Here is a 21,457-nt window from a genome sequence, read left to right as displayed (position 1 = left end):
AGTAAGCCACTCCTCTCAGGCCCAGCTCCCCAGCTGCATTGTGGAGTTAACAATAACACAGACTTTGTTCATACTCTTGAGTGGAACACTAATCTCTCTAGAAGAGTAATATATAGGTACACTGTTGTTACTGTCCTCAGCATGAAATATGAAAAAAGCTGGTAATATGTGAAAATGGACAGTTTGTAAAAACCTAAAGGAATAATATAGGAGGAAGAGGAGTGAAAATCTTGGGTTAACCAAAAAATATCCCAGGCTAGCTGTAGTGTAGTTATATTGTTGCTGCTTTGGGGAGTATATACAACAGAAGGTTTAAAATATTTATTACACTTCTACCCCAGCCGCCATTGAGCTCAGGATTGACAATACATTTTTGTTGTTGTTTCCAAGACTTCAGGTCATTTCAAAGCTCTTGTAAGAAACATAGATTTAAAAGGTTTATCATACTCAATAGCACAGTGGTCTAAAAACGAAGGGCAGCTCTGTGCTATCTGATTTTTTAAAATATCCAGCATAGCTTGTTTGAAAATACTAGATGACATTTTACTAGTCATGTTCTGTCTACTATAGCATGAGCAGTACTTGTGATGAGGGACGGGAATCATTAGCAGTGACTTTCTCCATCCAGGCACTGGGTAAACTCAGACCTGCTTAGCTATGGTATGACCTTCACGGTGGAACTTAGCTACAATGCTAGATGTCTCCAGAAGGGTCCTTTCTGATCTCAGATGCCCCAAGTCTGTGTTTCTGTCTCTTGAATACTAGCACAGTGGCTGTCATCAGACACCAACTGCAGCAACTTTTAAATGCAAATATGCCTAAATCCAATGTTGTTCCTTTACTCTCACAGAGCCTGGTGAAGGAATGCTAACTTTAACCCATGGTGTATGAATTCAGGCTTAAGCAGTGTTGGGGTTCTCAACAGTTTCTAAACCAGGTTGAATCCATGTTTAGAAGCTGGGGCGAGGGGGCCAACACTGGCTTAGCCAGGAGCCTCCACTTGTTGTGTGTGACCTGATGTAGTTTTAAACTAAGATTCTTGCATGTGTCAGCATGATGAGACATCTGTGAGAGCAAATGAGGTAGTTTCATCCACATTCAGGCTTAATGTTGGATTAGTATGCTTTGTTGTTTAATGCAACTAGGGTTGCCAGGTCTGGTTGGGAAATTCATTCCTGGAGATTTTGGAGTGAAACCTGGAAAATGTGTGATTTGGGGGAGGGACCTCAGTGGGGTATAATACCATTGAGCCCACCCTCCAAAGCAGCTATTTTCTCCAGGAGAACTGATCTCTCTAGCCCGGAGATCAGCTGTAATTTTAGGAATCTCCAGGTCCACCAGTATCTCTTTATGGTCTCAAGGGCTGTTTATATGATTTCTCCATAGTTGTTTGCCCCTCTGCTGCTGTTCCACTCTGATTTTTTAAAAAATTGTTTGCCATTTTTTAAAAAAAACTACATTTCTTTAAAGTGATTGTAGCGCTCAGGCTTTTGTTCAAAGTTCCTTAAACAATAACAGCTGCTATAGGACTAAACATTTCAAAAGCACTCTTAAAACATATTGGATGTGGACATGTAAAAGAAGTGGAGTTGCCAACCTCCATATGGTGCTGGAGATCTCCCCGAATTACAGCTGATAACACAGGCTACAAAGATCAGTACCTCTGGGGAACGTGGCTGCTTTGTAGGGTGGGCTCCATGCCGTTGTCCTTGCTGAGCTCCCTCCCCAGACTCCACCCCCCCCACCCCAAACTCCAGGAAGTTCCCAGCCTGGAGCTGGCAACCCTAGGAGTGGCTCAGCTTGATAATCAAGTGTTAGAGTCTCTTCCATTGATTGAATACAGGACGATTGGCACGCTCATTTAGTCACGTGAAATTCAGAAATCGCTGTCTTTTCTCCTGTGGCCTTTTCTCCTGTGGCCTCCAGAGGGCGCTCTATGCTTAGTTTATAATAAGCCTTCCACTCTTCCCCAATGTGCTTAGGATCCTTGTAGCTAAGGCCTACCGGTTCCACCCGGACCGGGATAATCATGGTGCGTTAGGCTTCTCATCATAGAGATACTAAGGGCTAGAGCGGTACCACTCTGCGCCTATGGAGACGGCCGGTAGCAGTCGCTTTCCGTTTTCACCGGAAGCGCAGTCTTTTCCCTGTTTGTGTGCGTTAGTAAAAACGGTCCGTATTGCAGCTGCTTTGGAGGTGAGTTGTTTGCTCCGGTTTCTTCCCTCTCCATTCCCTTCCCTTGTGGATCTTTTATTTCTTCCCTAGTCAGTTGAATGGCAGAATAAAGCCTGTGTGCTGGTAAAGGCAGCCTTTTGTGGCATGCGTTCATTTCAACCCATGTGCTCTCTACACTTCCATAAGGTCCCCACCACACACAGCTGCAAGCACATGACACCCCCATCGAACCCCCACAACAGCATCCTCAGCCAGGGCCCATGTGGGGGGAGCCTGGCCTGACATTCATCGAGGGCCTTACATTTAGTCTTTTGACTTTCCCCCCAAATACAGACACATTTCTTCATTTTTTAATATACTAGGAGCCTCAAAAATTGAAGTGGCCTGGGCTTCTGTCAGCATCTGAGAGTCACTGTCTTCAGCTCTAAGGCCTATTTTCCTCTCTCCTTCAGAGTCCTTGAGCAACCCCAGAATTTGCTCAAGAAAATTCCCCAAAATCAGAACTATTGCCCGAAATCAAGCACCACCACATCAATAGAAATTATACTTACGTTATTATTTATCAGATCTATATTTTCTTGGTTTGACCCCTGATTCTCACATTTGGGACTCAGATGTTGTTCTCAGGTGGGTCAGGAGGCCGGGAAAGAGGGGGTGGGGAATGGAATTGTGACAAATGTGGGCTTTGGCTTCTGCATAGTGTGGTAATGCAGCCTGTTCTCAGTAATGAAACGTATTGATAAATATGAACAATGGAACAAATTTGTTCTGCATCGCTATATGTAAAACACTCTCTTGTGTTTTACATTGGAGAGGGGGGATGTAGCATGGAGATACTTTACAGGTAGTTTTGTAAAGCAGAGTACGCTTATGAGCAAATCCCATTCTCAAAAGTTTGGGGACTGCTGCGGGGCTGCTACAAATGGAGTTCCATGTTGGTGTGAATTAGGAATGGCAGATGACGAGAATGGTTCTTTTCCTTCTAGGACCAAGGTGTTTTTACAGTGCAATGCTAAGCAGAGTCACACCCTTCTAAGTCTTTTGAAGTCAGTAAGCTTAGCTGGGTATAGCTCTGTTTAGGATTGCAATGTTAATATCCCAGTTTTATGTAAGGAGGAACTGAGATGTTAAACTTTGTTGGAAATTAATGGCATCACATATGGATGAACTGTTTTGGTTTCCAGAATACACTTTTTTATCAGTGTGGACAACTTCACACATCGTAAGGGTTTTGTGTGTGTGTTTTAAATGTGTTTCTTAATATATAAAGTAAATGGAGCTGCAGTGCCTGAAGCAATGGAAATTTCTGGAAAATCTTCTGATGCCCTAAGTAGAGTATGATTTGATATGGCATATTGACTTTGACATATTTAGTAAACATTATTAAAGCACCCATGTCAATTTTGTATCCCAGTGGCAACAAATACTTGAACTGAAACAGACAAAAAATAAATGAAGTGTGCTTTATTGGTGTGGCAATTTTTTAAAATGGGAATCATATCTGTAAAAATTTAAAGACAGGATAGCATGTACTACCTTTATGTTGTTTAATTTTAAGAAAAAAACTGAAGGTGCGGAAAACTGTTGACATAATTTTAGCACTCCCATAATATGCTGCAGACCTGGTTGTCCACTCATTCATTTCAGCACTAGGAGGTCACTAGGATATCTCTTCACATACATTACTTGTTCTGTATCAGATTAGAGATTTTCATCATGTGAAAGAAACATATAAATAAAAATGTTAACTTTGGTTTTGATTTTACCTGCGTTGCAATAATCATAACTTGATTTTTAACATTTGGATTGTGATACGTAGTTGTGGTTTTATTTCTCTACCCTCAATTCCCTGGCTTAAAAAGTAATAAAACATCCATGTACTCAAGAAAATTTGAGGGATAATCATCTGGGGGGGGGGAACCAGCAACTTGGAAACTGCCAATAATACTGTATTACAGTGGCATCCATTCATTGTTGTTAACTTTATAAAATTATGAATCTGGAAGTGGAACATTTTCCACCGTGCATCTAAAAGTTACTCATGTTTATCTCTGAACTGTGTGTGAATTGGTCCATGTGAACAAATGTTCTTTGTGTTGCCCTTTCAGAGGAAGAGAAAGAAACCCCCGTCATGTCAAAAACCCCCAAGCAGTTTTCCCTGGCCTTTGGTCAGGCAGTGATCGGGCCCCCTGGCTCAGGGAAAACCACGTACTGTTTTGGCATGCAGGAATTCCTTTCTACAATTGGGCGAAAGGTAGCTGTGGTGAATCTGGATCCGGCCAACGAAGGGATTCCCTACCAGTGTGCTGTGGATATATCTGAACTGATCACCCTGACTGACGTGATGGAGAACTTAAAACTGGGACCCAATGGCGGCTTGATCTATTGCATGGAGTATCTAGAAGCAAATTTTGATTGGCTGCAAGAGAAACTTTCACAGTTTAGGGGGCATTACTTCTTGTTTGACTGCCCAGGACAGGTGGAACTTTTCACCCATCATAGCTCATTAAGAAACATCTTTGACCAACTTGCCAAGTGGAACTTCAGGGTACGTTTGAGAATGCGGAATAAAATAAATCCAGCTGTTAAGCTCTACAGGGAGGGGGAGGCAGAAAGCTAAAATTTCTGGAGGCCTAGCTATGGTCTAGAATTGATCCCAGTTCACATTGCTGTTTGTGGTATGGTAGTCATTTGAAACGGCACGCTATGTATGCGAAGCAGTTCAAGAAATATGAACTGTAGCATATCATATCCTTGGTTTTTGAGGATTGTGTTGGTTACTAAAAATTGCCTCTGATTACCATGTTGAGATGCTTTTGTGCTGTAGCATTTTCAAGCAGCTACCATGCCATAGAGAGTCATGTGTGAACTAGGTCCTCTGAGGATGAGCTTGCTTTCAGTCTTCTTAACCTATTGTTGTGCTGGTCTTGCCTGTATTCCGCTTCAGTAGGATTGACTGCATTCCGCCACCTCTGGTGGCTTAAGTGTTCAAAACATAGGACCAGATCCAATGTGGTTTAATGGTTGGAGTGTCAAACTAGTGTTCAGATCTCTTACGCACAGAGTTCACTGGATACTTTGAGCCAATCCCTCTCTCTACAGGATTTTGAAATGAGAGAGGGGAGAACTCCCCATTCAGTGGCAATAAACCTCTGAGCACCACTACTAGAAGGCAGCATTGGCCTTTATACTATTGTTTCTTTGACACTCCAGGGCAAGTTGATAGCCGCTAAGTGAAACAGAATGCTGGACTAGATGGACCACTGGCTTCATCCAGCAGGGCTTTTCTTACATTCTTATAATATTGTCCTGGAATGTGTTTATAACAACCATATAATCAACAACTTTCACACCAATGGTAAAGTTGGAAAACAGATGTGGGGAGTTGGCGTCCACTTTTGATTTAATTCTTTCTGAACTGTGATCTTGAGGCTGGCTAGCATCCTGCCCACCTTTATAGGTGGAATGACTTCTGCAGAGATTAAAGGACCCAGCTTCTCCCAGCTGGCTTTCTTTGGGTAGGATTGGCAGAGTGTGCCCAGGAAGAGGGGGAGGTCTTGCCTGCCTTCCACCGTGTGTCCTCTTTTTGCCCTGGAGGGTGATACATGAATAAAAATCTAGCCCAAATGAAAGGGCCTTTGACAGGCCTGGCTATAATTCTGTGTCTGAACTGGCAACCCCAGACGCAGAATGATGCTTGAGAGCTCTAAAACGTTCATGCTTCTTAAGGAGTGCAGTGACCTACCGTAACCACTCCAGTAACCATAAAAGACAGCGCGGTACAGGAGCTAGAGTGTCGGACTAGGATCTGGAAGACCCAGGTTCGAATCCCTTATCTGCCTTGGAAGCTTGCTGGGTGACCTTGGGCAAGCCATGCACCCTCAGTCTAACCTGCTGCACAAGGTGAGGATAAAATGGAGAATGCTATAAGTCACTTTGGGTCCTTATTGGGGAGAAAAGTGGAGTATAAATGAAATAAATCAATAACCGGTTCCTAGACAGGTGCCAAGAAATCCAAAGTGAGCCATGCCATATGCCATGAGCTAGTTATTGGGAATAGATCCCTGTTTGCCAACTCTTCAACTAGTCTGGAAGAATTTGGCTTACCTTGTATGCTGAACCCTCACACTCAGGAGCCCATGACATTACCTGACTCTCCAGGGTTGTACTGGACTCCCAACCCTCACATACTGAGAGCCAGTTTGGTGTAGTGGTTAAGAGCGCGGGACTCTAATCTGGAGAGCCGTGTTTGATTCCCCACTCCTCCACTTGAAGCCAGCTGGGTGACCTTGTGTCAGCCACAGCTTTTTGGAGCTCTCTCAGCCCCACCCACCTCACAGGGTGTTTGTTGTTTTGGGGATAATAATAGCATACTTTGTAAACCGCTCTGAGTGGGCATTAAGTTGTCGTGGAGGGCGGTATATACATCGAATATTATTATTACTATAATTTCTGTGTCTGAAAAGCAAGGCTCAGCAGCCCAAGCAGTTGGAGCAAATCACTGCCGTTTCCCCACCTGGAAACTCACATCTGTCATTGGCTGAGGATACACAAAGCACTTAGCTGGAATCAGTTGGGAAAGAGCTATGTGGACCAGATGCCTCTGCCAGCCACTGCTAATGAAAGTTTTTGTTTACTTGCACTGAAGAACAGCAGTGAAAAATTCTCCGCACTCCTCAACCTTCAACCGGGGGAGTGAGACAGAATTGTACCGGTGAGATCATTTATCGGTACGCCATCATTGAGAGAGCGTGGTTTGCTTGACAGCATCTTAACTAGAGGTTAAGTAAAGGAAGATGTAAATACATGGGTAGTTGGTATGCACATCCTCAGTGCTTTTCTGCTCCGCAGTAACCAGCTGGAGTGTTCCAGGCTGAAAAACGTTAATTCTCTCTCTCTCCCCACCCCTCCCTATACCATTTCTTCTTCTTTTTTTTTTTTAATCTTCTTAGCTGGCTGCTGTTCACTTGGTGGATTCTCATTACTGCACAGACCCCGGCAAGTTCATCTCCGTTCTCTGCACTTCCCTCTCCACCATGCTGCATGTGGCGCTGCCCCACGTTAACGTCCTCTCCAAAATGGACCTGATTGAACAATATGGAAAACTGGGTGAGAGCTGCTGGTGGCAGGTGGTTGACTGGCCCTGGGGCTGGGGGCCTTGAGAGGGCAGGTTTTGTTCCAAACACAGGGCCTGGAAAGGGCCGTAGCTCAATGGGGATGCGTACCTTTTGTATTCATAATGTCCCAACATTAGTCCTTGATATCTGTTTAAAGGATCTTGCAATCGCTAGTGCTTTACCAGATCTCTACCTGGGACAGCAACCGTTTGCAGAAGACAAGACCTGGGCTAGACGTATCATTGACATGAGTCAACACACATGTTTGGGAAATTATATCTAAACTTTGAAAGAAAGATGGTGGTTGTGGATTTTCCGGGCTGTATAGCCATGGTCTTGGCATTGTAGTTCCTGACGTTTCGCCAGCAGCTGTGGCTGGCATCTTCAGAGGTGTAGCACCAAAAGACAGAGATCTCTCAGTGTCACAGTGTGGAAAAGATGTTGGCAGGTCATTTATATCTACTCAGGAAAGTGGGTTTGGGCTGAGTCATCCTGTAGGAGTTTCCCAGGGTGTGGAATGCTAATGGAGGGTGACTCAGCCCAAACCCACTTTCCTGAGTAGATATAAATGACCTGCCAACATCTCCACACTGTGACACTGAGAGATCTCTGTCTTTTGGTGCTACACCTCTGAAGATGCCAGCCACAGTTGCTGGCGAAACGTCAGGAATTACAATGCCAAGACCACAGCAATACAGCCCGGAAAACCCACAACAACCATCATTCTCCGGCCGTGAAAGCCTTTGAAAGAAAGGCCACACTGAACAAAAGCCACGGACTTCCGAACCATTACAAGAGTGGTGTGGGCTAGCAAAACTAGGAAACAGCTACTGCAGTCACGGATGGTCTCTGCTCGTTTGAAATTTTACAGAATAACATCCGTCTCTGGGTTTCTCAGCTTCAGTGGCTTGTTTTGATCCTGGTATTTACTGCTCTTTCTTTTTACCATGTCTCTGCCAGTTAAGGATCTGCTTTCATGCGTCTGCAGAAGTGAGCCCACGTCTATGAAAGTTTATTCAGGAAAAAAAATGTTTGTCTTTAAGATGCCACACACCTCCTGTTTGTAACTTTAATGGGAAACCAGTTGCTCATCTCTCACTGAATTGATAACTCTCCCCTCCCTTGGCTTTTAATGCCTGCATATAAGGCAAAAAATGGGACCCAGCAGAGCATTTCCCAAACTAAGCAAAGGTTGAGCTGCAGAATTTCTACTTATGGAGTGCTGTTAAAGACATGGGAGAACCACTTGTGGATTGCTGCAGATCCAGGGTTGCCTCAAAGAGGCAGAAAGATAGTAGTCAAATCAAGTAGTTAAATGGGTAGACATCTGCACCTTTTGCCCTTGAATGTTTAGGGGAAATGCAGCTTTAGCAAATGAGCCCTAAAGATTTCTTTTCCTCTGTTTGCCTGGTTTGCAGCCTTCAATCTAGATTATTACACAGAAGTTCTGGATCTGTCCTATCTGTTGGACCACCTGTCTTCAGATCCCTTCTTCAAGAACTACCATCGGCTGAACCAAAAGCTCGTGGAAGTGGTTGAAGATTACAGTTTGGTCTCTTTCGTTCCCCTCAATGTGCAGGTAGCCAAATCCAGTTTGAGAACTTGCATCTTTCATGCCTCAGAAGCCGCTTCGGGTTTTGTTTGCCAGCTGCTAATGGGTTGTTGTAAAGACAGCTATTATGGGCATTTTTGAAAGGATACCTGTGTAAAGTCATATGTTGTTTTAAAATTCAGGAAGTAGGTAAACTGATTTTTTTTTGTATTACTGCGATTACTCTAGCAAAATCAAAATGAAATGTTGAAGGAGCTGCAGAGTTAAACATCTTAGAAGACTTAAAAACTAGGGTTCCTTTTTGAAACATTAATTCCAAGGAAAGAATTAAGCTAACATTTTTTATTTAGATATTTATACTCTGCTTTTCTCCCCAATCGGAGACCCAAAGCAGCTTATGATATCTTTTCCCCCTCAATTTTATCCTAACAAGCACCCTGTGAGGTAGGTAAAGCTGAAAGTCATGACTGGCCCAAGGTCACTGCAAGCCTTCGTGCCAGAGAGGGGGGATTTAAACATTGGCCTTCTGGATGCGAGTCGGACCACTAAACTAGGCTTCCTCCCTGGAAGAAAGCACCTGTCAGTGCAGAAATCAGAGAGCGCTCAGTATATAATAACAAGCAGGGGACCCTTAAGGACTTGTGGGGGGCGATCTTATTTTCCCCTCCACCACTATTTCCTCTTTCCCTTCCCTGAAAGCTTCCATATCTTTTCCCTGATTCCTTCTCTCTTTCCTGTCCGCTAACCTTTATCTACTCCCCTCTCTTCACCTTTCCCTCCACCTGGCAGCCTCCACCTGAGAAATGTCTGTGTGATGCTGGTCGCTGGGCATGGCCCAGTTGTGCAGTGGAGAACTTGCAAAGGCAGCAGGGGATACCTCACTGTCCCCTGTATCCCACTTCCCCACTCTATTTCCTCTTTTCTTTTTCCTGGCGGCTGCCATATGTTCAGGACCTTTCCCTGTTTCCTTTTTTCCTTCCCAACCTCCCACCAACCCGCCCCCCCCCATCTTCAGCTATATTTATTATTTATTCACTTCATTTATACTCCCATCTTTCTCCACAGTGAGGACCCAAAGCATCTTACAGCATTCTCTTCTCCATTTTATCCTCTCAGCAACCCTGTGAGAGAACATGTAACTGGCCCAAAGTCACCCAGTGAGCTTCCGCAGCAGAATGGGAATTTGAACCTGGGTCTCTTAGATCCTAGTCTGAAACTAACCACTAGGCCACACTGGCTTTCATTGGGAGGCAGGCAGCTGTTGAACAAGATTTATTTATTAATGCCATTTATAGTCCACCTTTCTCATTGAAGTTCAAGGCAGATTACATAGTGTGAAATCAGTACAATCGGTATCAAGGACATTTCTATACAGCAAAACATGTAGCAAACAGCTGGGCCTGAGTGAATTATGCAAGTTGCCTGGTTGCAAGTCACCCAGTGGTTATTGCCTGGCGTGGCCCTTGAAGGCCGTAACAACCCTGGAAAGGTTCCTGAGCCTTCCCCCTGCTTTTTACTGGCAAAACCAAGACTTGAAAGGCTGGCAATATTGTTGTGGTTGCCTAGCAACAGCTACCATGCCCACTGCAAGGGCGTTCATTTCTTAAAGCTATAGCCCCTCCTTTTATCATTGGGAGGATTTGCCCTGCATTTTTTTCTAAAGATTTCTGTCATTTCTGCAAACCTGGGGCTTTTCTGTGGTTTGTAGAAAGATCTGTCTTGTCTGCCCATGGCCCCAATCTCCAGATTTAGGTATCCACAGATGGAGACACATTTAGAATTAGAGCTATTGACAGGAATGTAGTAAGAATGAAAGGAAGCATTATGTGAAACTGATCGATTGCACTGGTTCCGGAGGAAAGGACTAAAGGTCATATAAGCACAGCAACTGGTGGGGGGGGGGGCTAAAGAACTGTGCCTGCAAAGGGCGTGGTTACTGAACAATGGGAGAACAGCCTGATAATGGAGATCTGCCGGCAGTCTAGTTGCATGTCCGTGTACTTTTGCGTGTTGGCTGCAGCATCAAGCCGTAACGCGCATGTATAAATGAGCCGTCACAGCCCAGGCTCCCCACATAGTTTCTCTATCCCGCCAGTGGAACGCTTTTTTAAGTGGTATCTTTTCATAAGCATTGTGTGTTTGTTCCTCTGCCCAGGACAAGGAGAGCATGCAGCATGTGATGCAGGCGGTGGACAAAGCCAATGGCTACTCTTTCGGCAACTCAGAGCAAAGGAGCCTCCAAGCCCTGATGTCTGCAGCAGTGGGAGCCGATTTCCACTTCACATCGTATCCTTCTCGTTGTCCTTTTCCCCACTTGCTCAAAAGTTGGATTCTTTTTTTTTTAAAGTGCTTTGGGAATTAAGGTCGGAGCACATACAATTATGTTGCTGTTTTGAGGGCTTGTTCACATCAGAACTGATAGAGGCTGGACAACTGCATAAGGCCACCGGTGGAGCGCCTGGTTGGCATGCTGCAGGGCCGGGTTTGATCCCTGGCCTCTCTGGTGAGCATGTGCTGGATTAGATGACCCGCTTGTTCCAGAAGGCTGGTTCATGTCTGTGAGTAATTGACTAGGTCTGTAACTATGGTGACAAGATTTAGCAGAGAATCGTGCTGCTATACCTATAATAGTGGTGGGAAAGGGTGGGGTGGCTTTTGGCAGATGCCGTTTGTCATGTCAGGTTGGGGGTGGGCAAATGCTTTGCAGGCCAAAGGTTCTGTCCCCGGCCACTCCACTTGAAGGATCTGACGTTGCAGGTGATGAGGAGAGACCTTTCTCTAATGGAGACTCTGGAGAGTTGTTGGAAGCCAAAAGAGACAATATGAAGCTAGCTGGAGCCAAGAACTGACCTTGCCTAAGGCATTGTGCTGTCTTTAGGGAAGGGCTGTAGCTCAGCAGGTACAGCACAAGGTCCCAGGTATCAAGAACAAAAGCCACTTTTTTAATTAAGACCAACCAAAATAACACAAAATGATGCAGAGGCTTTTGAGTTCTCCAGAACTCCTCGTCAAATTGCATGCTTTTTAAAAAAAGAACAAAAAGAGGGGAAAGGGCCATGGTCCTAAAGATTTTGTATTTGCATCCTCTGCAGAATGATTTGCCAAGGGTGTGACTAGCTGGTCTTAGGCTGCACCCCTGGAATTGGGAGGAAGGAGAAAAATAATATAAGCTGTCCAGCTGAAAACAGAACAGCCAGTAGTTGATCAAATTAATGGTATTAATAGTAGCATTACTTATGTTATTAATGTTTTACTCTTGAATATTAATGTAAGAAAGAGTGCTTGATCCATTATCACTCTCACATAGAGCACACCCTTTATCCATGCATCTATTGTGCTTGCAGCATTCTCCTTAATTCCCAAATAACCAGCACCCTGGCAGTCCAGGAGAAGTATGTCCCATCACAGGAGAGCGCTGTAAAGGAAGAAGACATGGATGTTTAGTTCTGTGCTTGTAACTGGTAGCAAGCTACTGAGGAAGAACCACTCGCCCCGGTGACAGTGTGCGTCCTAGCGAGGCTGTGAGTTGTTTCAGCCTTGTCTACTTAACTGACTACCACCAAGTCTGGATACAGCACACCACTCTTTGAGGCTCCTTCCAGATGAGAGCCATGAGTCTTAGATTTTTCTGGTGTGACTGGTAGCCTTTGGCAACTGAGAGCAGGCAAGCCCAGACTTTTAGGGTTTGTGGCTGACCAAAGAACAGGCATGGCTTTGGGGAGGCCCACAGATCAGTCAGAGGGAGCCGTAGACTCAATCAAGTTTCCTGTAAAGAGAAAAGTGGTTGATGTTGCTAAGAAAGAAGTTTCTGTCGGAGACGGCCGAGGTGATCTCTCTGCTGCTGAGCAGCATGGCATTCTCAAAGAGTAAGCCACGTCTCCTTTTATCTCTCTCTTGGTGCCGCCATCTTTTGGCCATACAAATAAAAGCACTGCACAGCATAGAGGACAGCAAACCCCATCCCCTATACAAAGTATTCTCTGTGCCTTTTTATTTATACAAAAAATACTACGTTGACTGCTAAATAAAGGAATGTCCACATTCTCTGCTCCAAACAAGCATGTGCATGTCTGCTTGGTGGTGTGTAGGATAGCCAGGGGCTGCCTCCATGCTTTTTTTTTTTAACGAACACTACAAAAATAGTAAAGGCAGAAAGGACCGGATGCTGAAATTTGCCCCCTTGCATGGAGTGCGATTTTCTATACTTTGCCCTGGAGTTTGGCTCCCTTTTGCCTTTTCAGAACTCCCCTTCTTTTTTCCCCTACTCTGTTATTTCTTGCACAAAACATCCAAAGATCAACAATAGTAGGAGGCTGTTAATAGAGGCAGCCAGCTCTCCCGGCAGTGACTGGAAGTACTCGTTCAGCTTTTCTGATTCCTGTACTCCATATGTGTGGGGCTTTTCAATCCATATCTGTATTATGGCTGGCAGATCTAGCATAATACGATCAGCAGTCTCATTGGGAGAAATGTAGCTGTCTCTTCATAAGGTACAACAATTCTCTTTGCAAGCCAGGCATGTGTATCATCCTGCCAGAGAAGGAGAATTTGATCTTGCTTCTGCACTTACTCAGAAATCTGGGGGAGACAAAAAAAACTCTTGCTGTTGTGTCTTTTTGGTTGACAGCCCTTCTGAGGGCTCTTTTTATTACAGAGAGCTCCATTCAGGAAGCAAAATCAATACAGATCCTTGGAGGTGCAAAACCAGCCCTTCATTGACTTTCGCTACCAAGAAACTCTTGGGCGCCCCACCTAAATGTTCTTTATTGCAGAGACATTTGCATTGCTTTCCGGTTGCTTTGGCTGGGTGGGGCACAGAAGAATCTCTGGTGCTGCAGGCTTACAGGACAGTTCCCAAAAAAGGAGTGTGTTCGGGGGCAGGCAGAGCAGCTGGAATCATTTCTTCCAAACCTTATTGCCAATGCTGCTGACTCATTGGCGCGGCATCAGGAAACTGCTTTCTTCTGAAAGGGTTGCTTTCCCGTACCTCCTCCTGCTCAGGCTTCCTCATGATACCGCACGGGGCTGCTGTTGGAGCAAGGAAGAAGCGGAAGTGTGGCCCACATCCCATCCGCACAAAACTGCTGGTGTAAAAAGGCGGCCTTAGGCATCTATTTGCACTGGGGGGCATGATCGACTCGCGAATGGGTTTCCCACCCACCCCCGCAAAATGAAGAAAAACCCACCTGGCACACCTTCCTGCATTTTGTTTTTTTTTAAAAAACTCCAAATATGATGGGATTGATTTGAAGATTTTCCCAACATGATAGCCCATGCTTGCTGATGCTTTTGAGCTATTTTCATTCCGGAAATAGAAGACTAGCAGTTAAGAAAAACTTCAGGGGGCACAGGGGACCCCTTGGAAAAGGAATTGGTGGGGGGAGGGCGTTGCAGAAAAAGCACACTTCTCAAATGAAAGTCCTTGCTGATCTGGAACCATTGCTTGGGATCCAAGCAACGCCCTCCCCCCACCAATTCCTTTTCCATGGGGTCCCCTGTGCCCCCTGAAGAGGATTTCACGGGGCATTTCAAACTGCCAGGGATCCAAGCCTTAATAACCTTTGCCCAAATCGTTCACCTTCAGCCTAATCTACCTTGCTAGGTTGTTGTGTGGATAAAAGATGAGGCCCTGGCATGCTACCATGATCTCCTTGGGGGCAGAAAGGTGGGGTAGAAATGTAATTAATTCATATTAAATTAATATATAATTGTGATTATGTTGTAAGGCATGTTTGCCTGTTGGGTGGATGCTTTCAAGGACTCCAAAGAGGTTAAAAGGGATTGAGGGCAAGGCAGCCCGTGGCTAGTCAGTAGCTTGACCCCAAGGAGAACTCCTGGCAACTTCAACGTTTATGTTTCTGACTCCAGTCTCATGAGAAACATCTTAGAATGCCAGAGAGGATGGGAGTTTGGCCATTCCATGTGAAAAACACTAGCTTGGATCCTAACCTCCCTTTCTGTTTGTGCTTGTGGGAAAGAATTTGCTGATTCAGTCCTCCATACTGACTCCCATTGTATTTTGGGAGCACAATTGACCCATTGAGAGGATAATAATATTTGATTTACATACCGTCCTTCAGGACAACAATGCCACACTCACAGCAAGTTTACAAAGTATGTTGTTGTTATCCCCACAACTTGCCCTCTATGAGGCGAGTGGGGCTGAGAGAGCTCTGAGAAGCTGTTACTGGCACGAAGTCACCCAACTGGCTTCGAGCGGAGGAGCGGGAATCAAACCTGGTTGTCCAGATTAGAGTCCTGCTGCTCTTAACCACTACCCCAAACTGTTCCAGGGGGAGGGTCACAGAAGACTGCTGCTGGAGGGGGCTGATTGCTATGCACATTGTGCAGCTCTGCTCTTTCAGGGTAGGCTTGCAGCCTCAATACATGCAGTGCTTTCAGTATCCAGAGTGCTTTGCCTGCATTATCCTGTCCCTTGAGGTAGACCAGGCCCTCAAGCAAAGAGATCTGAAGTGGGGACTGCCCAGCTGGTTCCCTCAAGGGCAGCTCCCACATGGACACATTCTACCTGAAGAGCTCAAAGATAAGGAAGCAGGTTGAGCCACCAAGCTGGCAGCAGGGCAGAGGTGTGTGCTGAAGGAAGCCCCGGCAGTCTCTGACATGCCCAAGAGTGCCTTGGCTATGCGTGGGAGACACTGCTGGCTCAGGTGAGCCAAGACCTGCAGCACAAGGAGCAAAGGTGCTACTGTGGGTGCCGTAAAGTGTGAGGCCACCTGGGGAAGTGAAGGGAAGGAATATGACGACCAGTCAGAAGGAGGAGGGAAGGCGGTTCCCAAAGCAGAGAGTAACCAACTGCTGACGTGAGCTGTAGCAAACGCTACATTCTGCAGTTAATACGGTCAGTTCTTTCCTTCACCCTGGGGAAATGTAGTTCTGTGAAGTAAGGAAGTCTTACCAAGTCTCCTCAGAACCCCTTGCCAAACTGCAGTTCCCAGAATTCTTTGGGGGAAGAGCACCACAGTAACACGAATACAAAACCAAGAGGCATGGGTGGTGTGGTTTGGAGGGCAGAAAGGAAGGTGGCGGCTGAAGGCTAGCCTAAGCACTCTGGCGCGTCCCCTTAGTGGGAAACCCTGGTCTGACGCAACTTTCCCCACAGTTGGCACCTGATGTGAGAGATGTGCCAGATGCACGCACAAAGAGGGAAGGGCTTCCACAGAAAGGTTCAAACAGATCCGGCACTGGGTCAGTGTTCCAAACAGGGCTCCCCCCCCCCCCCGCCCCGGCAGTGACATCTCTGTCAGCCGGGTGGCTTGGGCCCCCAAGGCAGTGAGCATCATGACTGCCTCTTTTTAAAGAGAAAGCGCTGCTTCCAAGTATGGCAGGTAGAGGGCCCTTAACAAAACCTACAAGCCCACCCTCCCGCCATCCTCCATTTTAGCCTCTCCCATTGATGCTCATAAACTATGGCCCAAGCACTTGCCTACAGGGAGAGGGAAATATTACTGATATAGAATACTTTCCATTATTTTTTTTAGAAAGGGGGCATTTAGATGCAGCAATGACCCTCCCCCCCCTTTTCCTGTCCTTATGAAAAGCAGAGGTCCACATCTGACAACAGTTCCTCTCCTACCCACCATTCCTCCCCCCACCCTGCCACATCAACGGGGGGCTTATTGTAGTTTGTTTTTTTAAATTACCAATAGTAGGTATGTTGCTATAGTGTTAACACTACATCAATATACCACCTACCAATTTTGTAAAAAACGAAAAAAAGCCTGCAGGAGGCAAAGGGGGGGCAGGGGTGTGTGAGGGGGAATATGGAGCAAATCTCTGTGCAGAAGCAGTGTCACCGCTACAAACGTCTTCTGTTCACAGTCACAATCGGATCAGAATAGGGAATCATCCCCACATGGAAGCTTTTTTCTTTTTTTAAAGCCACCACATTCCGCTTTATTTGGCAAAGCGGCTGTAACTTATGCCATGATTTCTGGCTTGCCTTGTGGCTCCTCTGGCTCACAAGAGGTGTCTCCTTTCTAGACGGCTACTGACAGTACCAAGAGGTGCCGCTGTCACTGCTGTGGGAATGCGCAATGTGGCACTTGGCAGCACAGACCCGTTAAGGAGCCGGAAAGCACATGGCTCAGAGGCAGAACTTGAGTTTGGGAGCTTCGTGTGGTATAAGGGAATGGCAACGAACATCCCTCCTGCTAAAAGCACTGACGCAGCTGCCTTCTTGGCAGTTCATGTTTATGAGCTTGGCACTCTGCTCGGCATGCAGTTTCTTGGCTTTAATGCTGTTTTGGTTTCCTCATCCCGCATGTTTCATCTCTCCTCACCTGCAAGCATCCTAGCTGGGGAGGGGGTGGACTGTTCTCACACCTCCACCCCTCAGAACCTTAGCAGCCGTTTCTCTGATTTTAACATGAGGTGAGGGGTGATGGTGGAGCTCCAACAGGTGGGAAACTTTAGGTCTTCCTTGTGCCATTTTCTCTTCGTATTTGTGCTAGGTTCATGGCTCAAAGCACGGTGGGCAGATGTAAATGGTTAAAGAAGGGGTCCAATGCTAGCCTTCCTCAGCACCCCTGCTTAAGACAAAGGCAGTTTGCTGGGTGCTCTTGGGCCAATCGCTCTCTCCTAATCTACCTTGGAGGGTTGGTGTGAGGAGACAATGGAGGAAGGGAGAATTGTGAGCCCTTCTGGAGGCAGTTTGGACTGGAGTAAAAATGTGACAGGAAAGAAAGGGCCCTTCATACACCGTACAACTTCCTCTCTAGACAGCTTGCAAGCAACAGAGACGGGGTCCTGAAATTTGGTTGCAAAATTGGTCACCTGGGAGCAGACTAACGCTGAACTCCATATCAGCAATTGCCCCCAGTCTTTTGTCCCCTGCCCTTTCAAAGGTGCAATTCCTTTCACAAGCTTGTTTCTTTACCACGGGGTTAGTTTGAGCAATACTGCCACTTGCTGGCAGTTAGAGACAACGTGCTTCACAGCTCTTTAGTGCTATTCAATTAAGTCTAACACACCGTATGTATTCATACCATCCATGCAGTGTTAAGAACTCTGGAGGGAGCTTGGATTGCAAAGAGGCTTAATTGAGTGTTCCAAAGGTGGTACAGTGCAAAGAGGAAGAGAAAAGAGCCCAAATGGAACAGCTTACCCGAAGAGGTTATGAAAGCTTCCACAATCCTGCATTTCCACAAAATTGAATTATTCAAGAGGGTTTTTTACTCAGATAAAAGGTCTGTAATATAAGGAAGCTGTCTCAGAGATACGCATTAGTAGTAAAGGAATAGTGAGGGCCTAAAGACTTTATTACTATTGCAGTAAGTATGATCCTACTGGGTAAAGCCTATATTGTTTAATATGTTGATCTTAGAATTACGTATGCTCTGTTTCAGTATTTCAGTATTTTTAAATCTTTCCAAATTTGCATGTATATACCTTATTGCATAATAGTAAAGAGTCCAGTAGCACCGTTAAGACTAACCAACATCGTCAGAAACATCTGACGAAGAGAACTGTGGTTCTCGAAAGCTTATGCTACCCTTGACCGAAGAACGGTACACTCCTTCTATCTGGGATGGTCGTCCTCTTCCACCGAGCACGCAGCTTCGGGAGGGACACACATGGAGCGGCGAGGGAGGAAGGGGACACCCGCCTAGCCAGCCAGATCAGTCGAATCAACCCTGGCAATCAATGGGGTGACAGATGTCGCAGCCAGATCGCCCTCACATCCAAGCTTATGCTACAATAAAGTTGGTTACTATTTTGCAACTACAGACTAACACGGCTAACTCTATACCTTATCTATACCTTATTACATCTGTATTGAAATGTCTTTTAAATGGACTCTAATGACACACACTGTGTAATTTGCCTTGAGTCTCAATGAGAAAGGCAGACTATAAATGTAAATAAATAAAAATAAATAAAAGCCACACAACTGGAATGAGTATATGGCAAAAGGAAGGAAAGCTATTGCAGCCTTCATGACCCTACCAACTTAGTGCTGGCTAGTGCCAGGGGCTTCACTAGCGTTGGTGTTAGGCAGGTCCATTTCCAATTAAACACTGCATTGTGGGAAACAGAAGTAGCTTGGCCATGGTAGGAGGCCAGGTGAGGATAAGATTGGAATCTCCCCAAGTGTTCAGTAAGACCTGCCCTCTCTTGAACCATCCATTCAACTGATCCCTCCATTGGATGGAAGCATTTTCTGAGAGCTAAACTACAAGAGATGAATTACACAAGGATGAGCACCTGAAGGGAGTCACAATGTTAGCTGTGTTTTAAAAGACAGATTGGAAGGCTCTGTCAATTTCTCCTCTTTACAGAGGCAGCAAAGATTGCTCCTCAGAGGGTTTGTTAATTTCCTCTTCTACTCCCAAAGGCTCTGTCAGGTTCACCTCCCCTTCTAGGAGGCGAAGAGGAAATAAACAAACCCTCTGGGGAGCAATCTTTTCTGGCTCTGTAAAGAGGGGAAATTGACAGAGCCTTCCGATCTGCGTTTTAAAACTCAGCTTCCCAGCTAACATTGCGACTTCCTTCACGTGAGCATCCTCATGTAATTCATCTAGTTTAGCTCTCAGACACAACATGGGCTTTGCAGTCAGGTTCCACTTGCTTCTATTCCCAGGTGTTCTGCTTCCTCTGCCTGATCCAAACAAGCTGGTCTCTTGGTGTAAACAGCTGCATTAGCAAAGTTGCCACTGTTTGGTGGACTCTGTGATGAAGTGCCCCATTCCTCCACCCTATATAAACTGCTTAGTAATGGCTTTCTCTCTCTCTTTTTTTGGCAAGCCCAAGGCCTCCCAAGCATGTCCTTGGAGAAGCCGTTAGACCGGCTTTGCAGCTCAACGTACTCTCTCTGCGGTGATTCTATCCTTCCAGCTTGCTCTGTCTCACAAAACTGAGCAAGTCAGCTCCAAGCTGCTCCCTTTTAACCCCTTGAAGAGATGTATGTTCTCAGCCTGATAAGATCCATTTACAATAGATTCCAGGGACCAGAAGAGAACCTCTGTCTCTCTCAGAGACTGGGCCAGGCCTGATTTGCATGTTTTAGCTGTATGTAATTAACATATTATGAAATATATATATACTCAACATATTATGAAAACCCAATGGTGAGACAATCCAAAATGAAAGAAGATATAGTGCTGGAAGACAGGACCCCTCAGGTCAGATGGCACTCAATTGGCTACTGGGGAAGAGCTGAGAACAAGTATGAATAGCACTATTCTTAATGATGGGACTGGATTAAAACCGAAAGGACAACGAGTTGGAGCTGTGAATAGATGCAAAATGAACATCCAAAGCTGTGCAACACACATAATAGGACCATTCGTGTCCAGATTGCATGCTATAATGGGATCGCTTCACTCTGCTCTGGGTAGACAAGCTGGAAAGTGGCCACAGGAGGGCAACGAAGATGATGAGGGGTCTGGAGACCAAGGGCCAAGCTACAAGTGACGAATGACACTTGAACGGCAAGTGAACAGACTCACATGTATACCTCCCTGTTCACTTGTGCTCCACTTGATCACATAGTGCGCAAGTGAACAGGGAGGAATACACGTGAGTCTGTTCACTTGCCATTCAAGTGTCATTCATCACTTGTAGCTTAGCTCCAAGCAGGGGTCATTTCGTAGGAAAAGAGCTGGAGGAATTCATTAGCATAACTCATTAGCGTATGCCACGCCTCTTACCATCACCGGAAGTGTGTCATTAGTATAACTGATTTGCATATGCCACACCCCCTGACATCACCTATTCTGGCTGTTTGGGACCCAATCCCATTTTGGACCCATTCTTACGCGAGCTGCATTGGTTGCCAGTGGAGTACAGGATCAGATTCAAGGTTCTGGTATTGACCTATAAGGCCCCATGCGGGCTGGGACCAGCGTATCTATGGGACCGTTTCTCCCCATATATTCCCCAGAGGACACTCCGATCAGGGGATAAACAGCTGTTGGTGGTCCCTGGCCCCAAGGAGGCCCGCCTAGCCTCAACTAGAGCCAGGGCCTTTTCGGTCCTGGCTCCCACCTGGTGGAACGCTCTGTCTGTTGAAATCAGGGCCCGGCAGGACCTACTATCTTTTCGCCGGGCCTGCAAGACAGAGTTGTTCCGACAGGTATATGGCTAAGGCTGGGCCTCCGCCCGCATGGGAAAAAGGGGTGTATAAAACCCTCTCTGTGAAGGCTGTCCACCATCCTGTTTTAAATGTGTTGTTTTTAATGAATATGATTTTTAATTGTATTTTAATTGTATTTTTAATACGTTGTTATCTGCCCTGAGCCCGCTTGCGGGGAGGGCGGAATACAAATTTGAAATTAATAAATAAATAAATAATCCTGGCCATTCAGGGCCAAAATTGGGCCCAAAATGGCAAAAAGAGGCTGGAAAAGGCTGAAAAGGGGCCCAAAATAGTAAGGATCGGGCCGCTGCTGAGTGGGAGAGTGATCCACCACCCATCAGAGGCCCGATCCAGGCCGTTTCAGCCCAATCCAGGCCGAAACGGGCCCAAAATGGCTGAGACGCAGGTGGGCGGGGCCACCTGACATGTGACCTCTTTGGGGAACTGCGTTCCTGTGCGTTCCCCCTCGAAATGAGCCCTGGCTCCAAGTCTTATGAGGAGAGGTTGAAGGAGCTG

General features: G+C 45.9%; 1 protein-coding gene across 1 annotated transcript; it reads left to right on the top strand.

Moving 5' to 3' along the window:
- The first annotated feature begins 2,169 nt into the window (after positions 1-2,169).
- GPN2 (GPN-loop GTPase 2) lies at positions 2,170-12,896 on the top strand. Its single transcript, XM_054999523.1, has 6 exons — positions 2,170-2,196; positions 4,284-4,723; positions 7,128-7,284; positions 8,711-8,871; positions 11,000-11,130; positions 12,216-12,896. The coding sequence occupies exons 2-6, from the start codon at positions 4,307-4,309 to the stop codon at positions 12,286-12,288; spliced, it is 939 nt and encodes a 312-aa protein (XP_054855498.1). The 5' UTR covers positions 2,170-2,196; positions 4,284-4,306; the 3' UTR covers positions 12,289-12,896.
- Positions 12,897-21,457: the final 8,561 nt, after the last annotated feature.

The sequence above is a fragment of the Eublepharis macularius genome, chromosome 15 (genome assembly GCF_028583425.1).
Source record: "Eublepharis macularius isolate TG4126 chromosome 15, MPM_Emac_v1.0, whole genome shotgun sequence".
NCBI lineage: Eukaryota > Metazoa > Chordata > Lepidosauria > Squamata > Eublepharidae > Eublepharis > Eublepharis macularius.
Note: the sequence above shows the minus strand (reverse complement) of the source record. Positions and strands in the feature narration are given on the sequence as shown.

Excerpts from the sequence above, each read along its gene's own strand:
- GPN2 (XM_054999523.1), top strand. The coding sequence starts at position 4,307 with ATGTCAAAAACCCCCAAGCAGTTTTCCCTGGCCTTTGGTCAGGCAGTG. Across the intron at positions 7,285-8,710 it reads TGAACAATATGGAAAACTGG|CCTTCAATCTAGATTATTAC; the intron begins GTGAGAGCTGCT and ends CCTGGTTTGCAG. Across the intron at positions 8,872-10,999 it reads TCGTTCCCCTCAATGTGCAG|GACAAGGAGAGCATGCAGCA; the intron begins GTAGCCAAATCC and ends TCCTCTGCCCAG.